Source organism: Mobula birostris, chromosome 29, assembly GCF_030028105.1.
Source record: "Mobula birostris isolate sMobBir1 chromosome 29, sMobBir1.hap1, whole genome shotgun sequence".
NCBI classification, from domain to species: Eukaryota; Metazoa; Chordata; class Chondrichthyes; order Myliobatiformes; family Myliobatidae; genus Mobula; species Mobula birostris.
The window spans coordinates 19,118,807-19,132,550 of NC_092398.1; the positions used below are offsets into that span (position 1 = coordinate 19,118,807).

Genomic DNA, 13,744 nt, shown 5'->3' on the forward strand with positions numbered 1-13,744 from the left:
CCTCCTTCCCTCCAACTGCATTGGCAGCTTGTCCACACTTTCACCATCTTCTGAGTGAAGAAGCTTCCCCTCATGTTCACCCTTAACCCGTGACCTCTGGTGTAGTCCCACCCAACCTCAGTAGAAAAAGCCTGCTTGCATTTACACCACCTACAGCACCTAATGGCAATTCCTTTGCTTGCATCTTCAATGTATATCGTATACATTTCTCTGACATTAAATGTACCTTTGAAATATTTGATTTATACCCCTCAAAATGTTGTGTACCTCTATCAAATCTCCTCACAATCTTCTACGTTCCAAGGAATAAAGTCCTAACCTTTTTGATCTTTCCTTATTGTTCCTGGCAACATCCTTGTAAATGCTAAACACAAAATACTCTGCAGATGCTGGGGTCAAAGCAACACTCACAACACGCTGGAGGAACTCTGCAGGTCAGGCAGCATCCATGGAAACGATCAGTCGATGTTTTGGGCCGGAACCCTTCATCAGGACTGAAGAGGGAAGGGGCAGAGGTCCTATAAAGAAGGTGGGGGGAGGGTGGGAAGGTGAAGGCTGGAAGGTTCCAGGTGAAAAACCAGTAAGGGGAAAGATAAAGGGGTGGGGGAAGGGAAGCAGGGAGGGGATAGGCAGGAAAGGTGAAGAAGGAAAAGGGGAAAGCACAATGGGTAGTAGAAGGAGGCGGAACCATAAGGGAGGTAGTAGGCAGCTGGGGGAGGGGGCAGAGTGAAACTGGGATGGGGGAAGGGAGGGGGAGGGAATTACTGGAAGTTAGAGAATTCAATGTTCATACCAAGGGGCTGGAGACTACCCAGACAGTATATGAGATATTGCTCCTTTAACCTGAGTTTAACCTCATCATGGCAGTAGAGAAGGCCATGTACGGACATATCCGAATGGGAATGTGAAGCAGAGTTGAAGTGGGTGGCAACCAGAAGATCCTAACTGTTGAGGCAGACGGAGAGGAGGTGCTCGACGAAGCGGTCCCCCAATTTGCGTGGGTTTCACCAATGTAGAGGAGGCCGCACCGGAAGCACCAGACGCAATAAATGACCCCAACAGACTGACAAGTGAAGTGTTGCCTCACCTGGAAGGACTGCTTGGGGCCCTGAGTGGTGGCAAGAGAGGAGGTGTAGGGACCTCCTCTCTTGCGCTTACAGGGATAAGTACCGGGTGGGAGATCTGTGGGGAGGGACGTGTGGACCAGGGAGTTGCGGAGGGAACGATCCCTATGGAAAGTGGCGAGGGAAAGATGTGCTTGGTGGGGTCCTGTTGAAGGTGGTGGAAGTTGCAGAAGATAATGTGCTGGATCCGGAGGCTGGTGGGGTGGTAGGTGAGGACAAGGGGAACTCTGTCCCTGTTGTAGTGGCGGGAGGATGGGGTGAGGGCCAGAGTGCAGGAAATGGAGGAGATGCGGGTGAGGGCATCATTGATGACGGTAGAAGGGAAACCACGATCCTTAAAGAAAGAGGACATTTGAGTTGTCCTGGAATGGAAAGCCTCATCCTGGGAGCAGATGCGGCGGAGACGGAGGAACTAGGAATAGGGAATGGCATCTCTGCATGTGGCAAGTAGTCGAGGTAGTTATGAGAGTCAGTGGACTTATAGAAGATGTCAGTGGACAGTCTGTCTCCAGAGCTGGAGACCGAGAGATCGAGAAAGGGGAGAGAAGTGTCCAAGATAGACCAAGTGAATTTGAGGGCTGGGTGGAAGTTTGAAGTAAAGTCGATGAAATTGACAAGCTCAGCATGGATGCAGGAAGCAGCACCAATGTAGTCGTCAATGTAGAGAAGGAAAAGTTGGGGAGCAGTACCAGTATAGGTTTGGAGCACAGACTGTTCCACATAACCAACAAAGAGGCAGGCATAGCTGGGGCCCATGCTAGTGGCCATAGCTACACCCTTGGTCTGAAGAAAGTGGGAAGAGCCAAAAGAGAAGTTATTAAGTGTGAGTACCAGTTCCGCCAACCGGAGGAGGGTAGTGCTGGTGGGGAACTGGTGAGGTCTATTGTCCAGGAAGTAGTGGAGGGCTTTGAGGCCTTCTTGATGGGGAATGGAGGTGTATAAGGATTGGGCATCCATAGTGAAAATGAAGCGGTTGGGACCAGGGTACTGGAAGTTATTGAAGAGGTGGAGGACATAGGAAGTATCCCGAATGTAGGTAGGGAGGGACTGAACTATGGGTGACAAAATGGAGTCCAGGTAGACAGATACAAGTTTGCTGGGGCAGGAGCAGGCAGAAACTATGGGTCTACCGGGACATTCAGGCTTGTGGATCTTGGGGAGGAGGTAAAACCAAGCAGTAGGGGGTGTGGGAATTATGAGTTTTGTAGCTGAGGATGGAAGGTCTCTGAAGTTGATAAGGGCGGTGAAGGTATGGGAGACAATGGTTTGATGTTTTTTGGTGTGCCCTGTTCCAGGGGTAAGTAAGAGGAAGTGTTAGAGAGCTGCCGTTTGTCCTCAGTGAGGTAGAGGTCCGTCCGCCAGACTACTATGGCACCACCTTTGTCTGCAGGTTTGATGGTGAGGTTGGGATTAGTGCGGAGAGAGTGTAGGGCAGTGCGTTCAGAGGGAGTGAGGTTGTTGTCTGTACTCTTTCAACCTTATTTATGTCTTTCCTGTAGGTAGGTGACCAAAACTGCACACAATACTCCAAATTAGGCCTCACCAATGTCTTATACAACTTCAACATAACATCCCATCTCCTAGAAACGTTGACTTATGAAAGCCAATGTGCCAAAAACTTTCTTTTCAACCCTATCTACCAGTGACACCACATTCAATGAATTATGGACCTGTAATCCAAGATCCCTTTGTTCTACCACACTTCTTCAGTGCTCTGCCATTCACAATGTAAAACCTACTCTGGTTGGTCCTACTGAAGTGCAACACCTCACGCTTGTCAATATTAAATTCCATCTGCCATTTTTCAGCCCATTTCTCCAGCTGGTCTTTGCAGACGTGTAAAGGAGAAAAAAAGAAATACAATAGAATTTATAAAAACTATACTTATGAAAGTCTAACAAACAACCAATGTGCAGAAGAAGATAAACTGTGGAAATAAAAATAATACTGAGAGCATAAGTTGTAAAGAGTCTTTGAGTGTGAGTTTCTAGATCGTAGAATTGGTTCACAGTATTGGTGAAAGAAGTTACCATGGCATTTCAGGAGCCTGGTGACTGAGGGGTAATAACTATTCCTGAACCTGGTGGTGTGGGACCTAAGGCTCCTGTACCTGCTGTATGTTGGTGGAAGTGAGAAGACAGCGTGGCCTGGATGGTCGGTGTCCTTTTTTATTTATTTATTGAGCTAGAGCATGGAACCTTCCGGTCCTTTGAGCTGTGCCACCTTGCAACCTCTGATTTAACCCTAGCCTAATCATGGGGCAATTTACATGACCAATTACTCTACCAACCTGTACGTATTTGGAATGTGGGGGGAATCCGGAACATGCAAAGGAATCACACACAGTCAGCAGAGGGAATTGAAGCCAGCTGTTCTGTTCTGTAAAGCATTGTGCTAACCACTAGGCCATCGTGCCACCTTTGATGATGGATGCTGCTTTTTTGTGGCGGCACTCCATATAAATGTGCTCAATGGTGGGGAGGGTTTTGCTTTTGATGGAGTGGGCTGTCTCTCCCACTTTCCTGGGCACTCCAGGTCATGAACCAACTGGTTAGGATATCCTCCATTATGCATCAATAGAAGTTTGTTGATTTTTTTGTTGATGACATGCCAAATCTACTCCAGCTTCAAAGAAAGAAGAGGCGCTGTCATGTCTTCTCTGTGTCGGCACTATATGTTGGTCGCAGAGACTGAGATCAGAGGATTAGCACAGTGTATGGAGTTCATGAAGGTGCCTCCACATCCTATCAATCAAAGCAGGCATTAGTGATAATAAACAAGAGATTCTGAAGATGCTGGAAATCCAGAGCAACACACATAAAATGCTGGAGGATCTCAGCAGGTCAGGCAGCACCTACAGAGAGGAATAAACCGTCAACATTATGAGGCTGAGACGTGGCACAGTACCATAGTGGTTTGTACAACACTGTACAGTACCAGCGACCCGGGTTCAATTCCTGCCGCTGCCTATAAGCAGTTGGTACAGTACATTCCCCACCCCCGTGACTGCGTGGGTTTCCTCCCACAGTCCAAAGGCACACTGGTTAATAGGTTAATTGATCATTGTAAACTGTCCTGTGATTAGGCGAGGGTTAAATCGGGGATTGCTGGACAGTACAGCTCGAAGGGCCTGTCCCATGCTTTATCTCTAAATAAAACAAAAATAAAAATCTATGGAGTGGAATAAACAGTCAACGTTATCAGGCTGAGACCCTTCCTCAGGACTGGAAAAGAACGGGGAAGCATCCAGAATAAGAAGGCGTGGAGGAAAGAGGGGAAGGAGTACAAGCTGGCAGGTGTTAGGTGAAGCCAGGTGAGGGGCAAGGTAGGTGGGTGGTTGTATAGGGAAGATGCAAAATGCTGGGAGGTGATAGGTGGATGAGGTAAAAGGCTGAAGAATCTGATAGAAGAGGAGGGTGGACCATGGGAGAAAGTGAAGGAGGTGGAGAACCAGAGGCAGGTGAGGAGAAAAATGGGATAAGCGGGGAGTCAGAATGAGGAATAGAAAGAGAGGGAAGTTAACGAGGAGAGAAATTATCGGAACTTAGAGAAATTGATGATATGCCATCAGATTGGAGGCAACCCACACAGAACATGAGTTGTACATGAGGAATATAATTTGGAGGAACACTTCCTCATATTCCAAGACATCGACTGTTTATTGCTCTCCATAAATACCTTCTGACCTGCTGACTTCCTCCAACATTTTGTGTGTGCTGTGTAAGTGATAGCAAACCTGATTCTGACTACATTTCAGTGTCGTCCACGGCAGCTCTGGCAGGGCTTGCAAGACATTACTTCCTACAAAGCGAAACCCAACAGCATGAATGGCAGCGATGCTTCACTACCAGATGAACTCAACGCCTTCTTTGCCCGCTTCGAAGGGGAGAATATAACTACAGCTGTGAAGATCCCTGCTGCAACCTGGTGACCCTGTGATATCTGTCTCAGAAGCTGATATTAGGCTGTCTTTGTGAACCCTCACAAGGCGGGAGGTCCCAATGGAGTACCTGGTAAGGCTATGAAAACCTGTGCCAACCACCTGTGGAGTATTCAGGGTCATTTTCAACCTTTTCCCACTTCCCACTTGCTTCAAAAAGGCAACAATTATACCTGTGCCTAAGAAGAATAATGTGAGCTGCTTTAATGACTATCATCTGGTAGCACTCACATCTACAGTGATGAAATGCTTTGAAATGCTAGACTGAACTCCTGCTTCAGCAAGGACCTGGACCCATTGTAATTTGCCTATCACCACAATAGGTCAATGGCAGATGCAATTTCAATAGCTCTTCACACGGCCTTAGACCACCTGGACAATACAAGCACCTATGTCAGGATGCTGTTCATCGACTATAACTCAGCATTTAATACCATCATTCCCACAATCCTGAGAATTTACAGAACCTGGGCCTCTGTACCTCCCTCTTCAATTGGATCCTCGACTTCCTAACCAGGAGACCACAATCTGTGCGGATTGGTGATAATATCTCCTCTTCATTGACTATCAACACTGGTGCACATCAGGGGTGTGTACTTAGCCCATTGCTCTACTCTCTCTATACCCATGACTGTGTGGCTAGGCGTAACTCAAATACCATCATAAATTTGCTGATGATACAACCATTGTTGGTAGAATCTCAGAAGGAGACAAGAGGGCGTACAGGAGCGAGATATTCCAACTAGTGGAGTGGCGTCACAGCAACAACCTTGCACTCAACATCAGTAAGATGAAAGAGCTGATTCTGGACTTCAGGAAGGGTAAGAAGAAGGAACACACACCAATCCTCATAGAGAGAGTGAGCAGTTTCAAGTTCCTGGGTGTCAAGATCTCTGAGGACCCAACCTTGTCCTAACATATTGACGTAGTTATAAAGAGGGCAAGACAGCGACCGTATTTTATTCAGAGTTTGAAGAGATTTGGTATGTCAAAAATACACTCAAAAACTTCTATAGATGTACCATGGAGAGCATTCTGACAGGCTGTGGCACTGTCTGGTATGGGGGGGGGGGGGCTACTGTACAGGACCGAAAGAAGCTGCAGAGAGTTGTAAATTTAGTTGGCTCCATCTTGGGTACTAGTCTACAAAGTATTCAGGACACCTTCAAGGGAGTGCTGTCTCAGAAAGGCAGCATCCATTATTAAGGACCTCCAGCACCCAGAGCATGCCCTTTTCTCACTGTTACCATCCGGTGGGAGGCACAGAAGCTTGAAGGCACACACTCAGTGATTCAAAACTCTTCCCCTCTACCAACTGATTACTAAATAGGCATTGAACCATAAACACTACCTCACTTTTTAAATATATATTATTTCTGTTTTTTGGACAATTTTTATCTATTCAGTATATGTATACTGTAATTGATTCATTTATTATTATTATTAATTTTTCTTCTTCTTCTATATTATGTATTGCATTGAACTGCTGCTGCTAAGTTAACAAATTTCACGGCACATGCTGGTGATAACAAACCCGATTCTGACACGCTCGATCTTCTGACTAACCTTCACTCAGCCCTCGAACTGAACTACAGCTGAAACTGACTAAGGTGGTCCATCAAACATCCCTACAGCCTCTTGACACAAACAAGGAGGTATGTTATCTTCAAGAAAGTGTTCCAGGGTCCTCTTCGTAAGCTCGTTAAAAGATTTCAGAGGTGTGGTGATGCTGCGGCAAGCGGGAAAAATTTGCTTGCACAGCATCACAGGCAACCAGGTACAGAACACACACAGAACTTTAACTGCATTGGAGAGGGATAAGAAGGACATGCATTGGAATCAATGCATGGCAAGATTGGGGACAGGCAGTATGGCTTTGTGCAGAGCAGACCCTGTCGTACAGATAGGGGTGTTTTTGCGGGGATGGCAAAGTTGATAGGTGGCAGATGCATCTCTAACAGAGGAGATGTAAGCTACTCCTTCCCTCTGCTAGCCTGCAGGTCACCCTTGGGCAAGGTGTAGCAACTGCTTAGCCCCCTCCCCAATGCCCGATAAGAGTCACATAAAGCCATGGGAGTACATGCTAGATGGTCATATGAGCAGCTGCTGCATTCCATAAGTCCTAGTTACGCGACCACTGACGCAGACAATCTCTGAGAAGTATTGATAATGCCTGGGGTCACTCATCTTGTAAAGACACTGCCCAGAAGCAGGCAATGGCAAACGACTCCTATAGAAAAAATTTGCCAAGAACGCTCATAGTCAAGATAATGATCAACCATGTCACACGATATGACAACATACAAACTTCTTACAAGCAGTGGCAGGAATTGAACCCAGGTCACTGGTACTGTACAGTACTGTGCTTACCACTACGCTACCATGCCACCCCTGATGTTTGTGATATATATAATAAGATATATATGTATATAAATGTCTTAAATCAAAGTAGGTTGGTGAGTTTTGCAGATTCCACAAAGATTGATGGGGTTGCAGACAAAGTAGTCAGCTGTCAAAGAATACACCAGAATATAGATGGGTTACAGATACGTGCAGAGAAATGGTAGATGGAGTTTAATGCCGGCAAGTTGTCATGAAGAACCCCCCATCACCCAAGACATGCCCTCTTCTCAATACTACCATCAGTTTTCTGAACGGACAATGAACAAACCCATGAACACAACCTCAGTATTATTTGTTCTCTTCTACACTGTTTATTAAATTTAATTTATATTTTTATTGTAATTTATGGTATTTGTTATGTATTGTGCTGCACTGCTGCAGCAGGGAACAACTAATTTCATAACATATGTCGGAATTATTAAACCTGATACTAATTCTGGAGCAGGCAGTGTTACTCTTCGGGACATCTGATGTACAGGGAAAGTACACTGTTAAAGGTAGCTCCTTTCACAGCAATGATGTTCAGAGGGATCTTGAGGTCCAAGGCCACAGCTTCCTGAAAATGGCTGAACAAGTAGACAGGATGGTAAAGAAGGCATCTGGCATTTTGCCTTCATCATTTGGGGCACTGAGGTTATCATTTTGCAGATACGTAGAACTATTACTCGGCCGCACTCGGAGAACAGACCGCCATTCTGGTCGCCCAATTACAGGGGTATGCAGAGGCTTTGGAAAAGGTGTCGGAAAAAGCTGCCCGCATAAGAAGATACCAACAGTGAGGTTAGGTTGGAAAAAGTTACGTTGTTTTCTGTGGAGAGATGGAGAGATCTGATAAAAGTTTATCAGATTAGGAGAGGGGCGAAGTGTGCCGGCCCGAAACATTGACTGATCGTTTCCACGGATGCTACCCGACCTGCTGATTTCCTCCAGCATGTTGTGAGTGTTGCTTTGACCCCAGCATCTGCAGATTATTTTGTGTTTAAGATCAAAGTGTAGATAATCTGTAGATGCCACAGAGATTGGTGGGGTTATGAATAGACTAGATAGCTATCAAAGAATACATCAGAATATAGATCAGTTTCAAGGAGTTGGTGTCTTTTTGAAGAGCCAAGAAAGTAGGTGTCTATTAAATAAGTGTCTATTTAGACTTTAGCATGGCCTTCAGTAAGATCCCACACACAGTAGGCTGGTGTGGAAGGGAATCAGGGGTGAGTTAATCAGGTGGATTCAAAATTAGCTCAGAGATAGGAAGCAGAGGGTGGTGGTTGAAGGTTGTTTTTCAGAATGAAGGCCAGTGAAGTAGTCATGTGCCTGGTGCTTGGTGCTGGGACCCTTCTTATTCATACTTGGTATCAATGATTTTGGGTGCAAACGTACAGGATGTTCGGTATTGTCTAATGCCATTTGCAGTACACAAGTGTAAAGGAGAATAAAATAATTGTTACTCAAAAAAGAGCAATAAAATTTTAAAAATGATAAATATAAACATAGAAGATAGGTTATATGTATATATATATATATATAGACTGACTATCAGTCTATAATGTAACACTAAGCACAGGAAAGTCTGTACGTAAGAGACACTGGCAGGAATTGATGAAGTAGTGGTGGTTGGAGGTGAGGAGGGGCGGATTAGTGGGTAGAAGCGTTGATCAGCCTTACTGCTTGGGGGAAGTATCTGTTTCTGAGTCTGGTGGTCCTGGCATGGATGCTATGTGGCCTCCTCCCTGATGGGAGTGGGATAAACAGTTCGTAACCAGAATGGGAGGGGGTAGGGGAATCCCTCATGATATTGCTGGCCCTTTTCTGGCATCTTTCTGTGTGTGTGTGTGTGTGTGTGTGTGTGTGTGTGTGTGTGTGTGTGTGTGTGTGTGTGTGTATGGTGATGATAGCGAAGAAGGTCATCTTAAATTACTGGGGGATCTTAATCAGTTGGGGGGTGGGCTGAGGAGTTTTCAATGGTTTCAATACAGATAAGTGTGAGGTGACGCATTTTGGAAAGTCCAACCAGCGTAAGACTTAGGGCACAGGGCAGTGTAATGGAACAGAAGGACATAGGATTACAGTGCATAGCTTACATTGAAAGCAGTGTCACAGGTAGCAAGGCATTTAGCATGCTGGCCTTCATCGTGCTCGGCAGTGAGTAAAGAAGTTTGGACTTTATGTTGAGTTGTATAAGTTATTAGTGAGGCCGCACTACTGTGTACAGTTTTGGTCACCCTGTAATAATGACGTGGTTAACTTAAAAGAGTACAGAGTACTCAAGTCAGCTCCATCATGGCCACTAGCCTCCGTAGCATCCTTAAAAAGGCAGCTTCCTTCTTTAAGGGACCCACACCATCCAGGTCATGCCCTTTTCTCATTGCTACACTGGGAGGAGTGACAGGAGCCTGAAGGCACACACTCAATGATTCAGGAACATCTTCTTTCAGATTTCTGAATGGACATTGAACCCTTGAGCACTGCCACACGACTTCTTGTGTTCTATTTATTTCTGTACTTTCTATGACACTTTGACTGTATATATATTTACTATAAACACAAAATACTCTGCAGATGCTGGGATCAAAGCAACACTCACAACACACTGGGGGAACTCAGCAAGTCGGGCAGCATCCGTGGAAACGATGAGTCGATGTTTCCGGCCGGAACCCTTCCTGACGAAGGGTTCCAGCCCGAAACGTCGACTCATCGTTTCCACGGATGCTGCTCAACCTGCTGAGTTCCTCCAGCGTGTTGTGAGTGTTGCTATATATTTACTGTGATGTACTGCTGCCACATAACAACAAATTTCTCAATATATGCCGGTGATACTAAACTTGATTGTGATTCTGATTCTGAGAATATTTGTGGACGTGTTGCCAGGTCTAGAGGGCCTGAAGTTATACGGAGAGGTTGACCAGTCTAGCTCTTTATTCCTTGGAACATTGGAGAAGGCGAGAAAATACACGGCATCCACTCCAGGACCGCCAGTGTCAAAAACAGCTACACTCCCCAAGCCGTCTGGCAGATTACCACCTCCACCCATTAACCCACCCCACCACCACTACATTCACATACCATCAGTCTATGTATATGAGTTGCTTATACATTGTGTTTTGTAGGATTGCTTTTATATTTATGTTTATTGTGGGGTTTTGGGTTTTTTAATCATGTTCTTTATTTGTATCGTGGGTTTTTTTTTTATGCTGCATCACATCCGGAGTAACAAATGTTTTGTTCTCCTTTACAGTGGTATACCGGCAAATAAACCTTGAATCTGGATTGAGGGGTTGACTTATAGAAATATTTTAAATTGGCAGAGAATATATGAATTGCATATATTTCAATGCAAGAAGTATTGTAGATGAGCTCGGGGAATTGATCAACACATGGAATTATGATATTGTAGCCATTACTGAGATATGGTTGCAGGAGGGGAAAGACTGGCAGCTCACTATTCTGTGGTTCACTTGTTTTAGACATGATAGAGCAGGAGGAATTAAAGGGGGAAAGGTGGTATTACTAGTCAGGGTAATTATCACGGCTGTGGTCAATCAGGACAGACTGGAAACTCGTCGAGTGAGGCTTTACGGGTGGAACTGTGGAATAAGAAAGGTGACCATGTTAATGGGGGCTATTTTATAGACTATCCAACAGTGTGAGATTTAAAGGAATTATTTTGTGGAGAGCTTACAGACGGTTGCAATAACATATGGTTGTGATCATAGGTGATTTTAGCTTCCCTAATTTTGAATGGGACTCCCATACCGTAAAAGGACTAGATGGGATGAGATTGTCAAATGTGTTTGGGAAGGTTTTATTAACCAGTATGTAGAAGTCCCAATGAGAGAGTGTGCGATAGTTGATCAGGGAATGAGACATGCCATTAGTTTCAAAGTAAGTATGCAAAAAGATAGGTCTGGTCCTTGGGTTGAGATTGTAAATTGGAGAAAGGACAATTTTAATGACATCAGAAAGGAGCTGGGATGTGTGGATTGGGACCAGCTGTTTTCTGACAAAGCTGTACTTAGTAAATGGGAGGCCTTCAAAAGTGAAATTTTGAAAATACAAAACTTGTATGTGCCTGTCAGAATAACAAGAAAGGGTAACAGAGCTACGGAACCTTGATTTTTGAGAGATAATGAGGCCCTGGTTAAGAAAAAAAAGGGAGGTGCATAGCAGGTATGGGCAGGTAGGAATAAATAAGGTACTCGAGGAGTATGCAAGAGAACACTTTAAAATAAATCGGGAGGGATAAAAGAAAGCATGAGATTGCTCCAGCAGACAAGGTGAAGGAGGATCCTAGGGGATTCTACAGATATGTCAAGAGTAAAAGGATTGCAAGGGACAAAATTCATCCTCTGAAAGATCAGAATGGTAATCTTAGCGTGGAGCCAAAACAGATGGGGAAAACCTTAAAAGGGATTTTTGGCATTTGTATTTACTTGGGAGATTGACACAGTCTATAGAAGTGAGGCAAAGCAGCAGCAAGGTCATGCACCCTATACAAATTACAGAGGAGGAGGTCTTTGCTGTCTTGAGAAAAATTATGGTGGACAAATTCCCAGGGCCTGACAAGGTGTTCCCCCAGTCCCTGTGGAAGGCAAATGCAGAAATTGCAGGGGCCTGAGGAAAGATATTTAAATCATCCTTAACAACAGGTGAGGAGCCAGAAGACTGGAGCATAGCTATGTCTCTTCTCAGCTATCTCTACACTCTCCCGTCACAAAGTTCTGGAGTCCGACATAGTGTGAAACTCCCTTGACACTCTCCCAAAGTTAGACACGGCACGGCATCATTCCCTGCAGATTGTCCCTTCACACACTGCTGGGGTCAGACATAGGATGAGCCTCCCTCCGCACCGAACACAGTCCCGAGGTCAGACACAGGGTGAGATTTCCTGTGCACCATCACATCACACACACCCAGGGTCACAAAGAATGAAGTTCCCTCTACACCATCTCATTACACACTGCCATGGTCAGACATAGAGTGAAACACCCTCTTCACACAGTCCCATCCCACACTCCCAGGCTCAGACACAGAGTGAAGCTCCATCTGCACCCTCCCATCACAAATCCCTGGGGTCAGACAAAGTACGAGGCTCCTGCCACACCATCTCATCGCACTATCCCAGGGTCACGCAGTTTGAATCTCTCTCTACACCATCTCGTCGCACACTCCCAGGATTAGGCGCAGAGTGAAACTCCCTCAACACCATCCTATTGCACACTCCCAGGGTCAGACACAGAGTGAAGCCCCCTCTGCACGGTTCCGATGGGGTGAAGCTTCCTCCACACTGACCCATCGCACACTCACCTCTGCAGTGTACCATGTCGTGGGTCAGACGGTTCAAGTCTCCCTCACTTCCCACAGCTGACCTGCTCTCTCTCCCTCTTTACTGCACGTCTGTTCAACACAGAACCTTTTCAAAGCCACATCTTTGCCCATTGGCAGGAAGTTCTATTTCACACCTCAGCTGGAGTGAGGTCACAGTGTCCGAAAATAGAGAGGTGCCTATCAGACTATGACTCAGCAAAAGAAGATGACTCTTTACCTCCATCCACCCACTGCCCCCTCCCACCCCCTCCTCTCCCACTTCACTTCTTCGGAATAGGATAATGGGAAATTCCCGGAACTTATTGAATAATGAACTGATTTCCCTCAAACAAATCAGGAAACATGAGAGGCTCTGCAGATGTTGGAAATCATGATCAATTAGAAATAAAATATGTGTAGCATGTAGCCATGTACTTTGGCAAAAGTTAGAGGTTGTTTTTCACTTGAGTTTTCAGAACCCTTTGAGGTGCCGCACACAAGACTGCTAAACATGCTACAAGAAAGATACTAGTGTGGATAGAAGAGTGGCTGACTAGCAGGAGGCAAATAGTGGGAATAAAGGGAGCCTTTCCTGATTGGCTGCCAGTGACTTGTCTTCTGCAGGGGCCACTGCTGGGTCTGCTTCTTTTCACATTATATGTCAATGGCTTGGATGATGGAATTGATGGCTTTGTGGCCAAGTTTGCAGAAGATACAAAGATAGGCAGAGAGGCAGCTAGTGTTGATGAAGGAGGAAGTCTGCAGAAGGACTTAGACAGATTGGGAGAATGGACAAAGAACTGGCAAATGGAGTACAGTGTAGGGAAGTGTATGGTCGTGCACATTGGTAGAAGGAGTAAAGGTGTAGACTATTTACTAAACAGTGAGCAAATTCAGAAATCTGAGGTGCAAAGGGACTTGGGTCCTCGTGCAGGATTCCCTAAAGGTTAACTTTAAGGTTGAGTCCATGGAAAGG

At 45.4% G+C, this 13,744-nt stretch overlaps 1 protein-coding gene across 5 annotated transcripts in view; it reads right to left on the bottom strand.

The window, feature by feature from the left end:
• Positions 1-13,744, bottom strand: part of LOC140190270 (uncharacterized) — a 103,526-nt gene that overhangs the window by 16,373 nt on the left and 73,409 nt on the right. Inside the window, exon 1 of one of the 5 annotated variants that reach the window (XM_072246853.1) lies at positions 12,769-12,873. The exons of the other annotated variants lie outside the window; for them this stretch is intronic. Within the exon in view, the coding sequence (XP_072102954.1) occupies positions 12,769-12,784 (16 nt within the window). The 5' untranslated portion in view covers positions 12,785-12,873. Of the gene's footprint in view, positions 1-12,768; positions 12,874-13,744 lie in introns of those variants that run through there. 5 annotated transcript variants of the gene reach the window in all.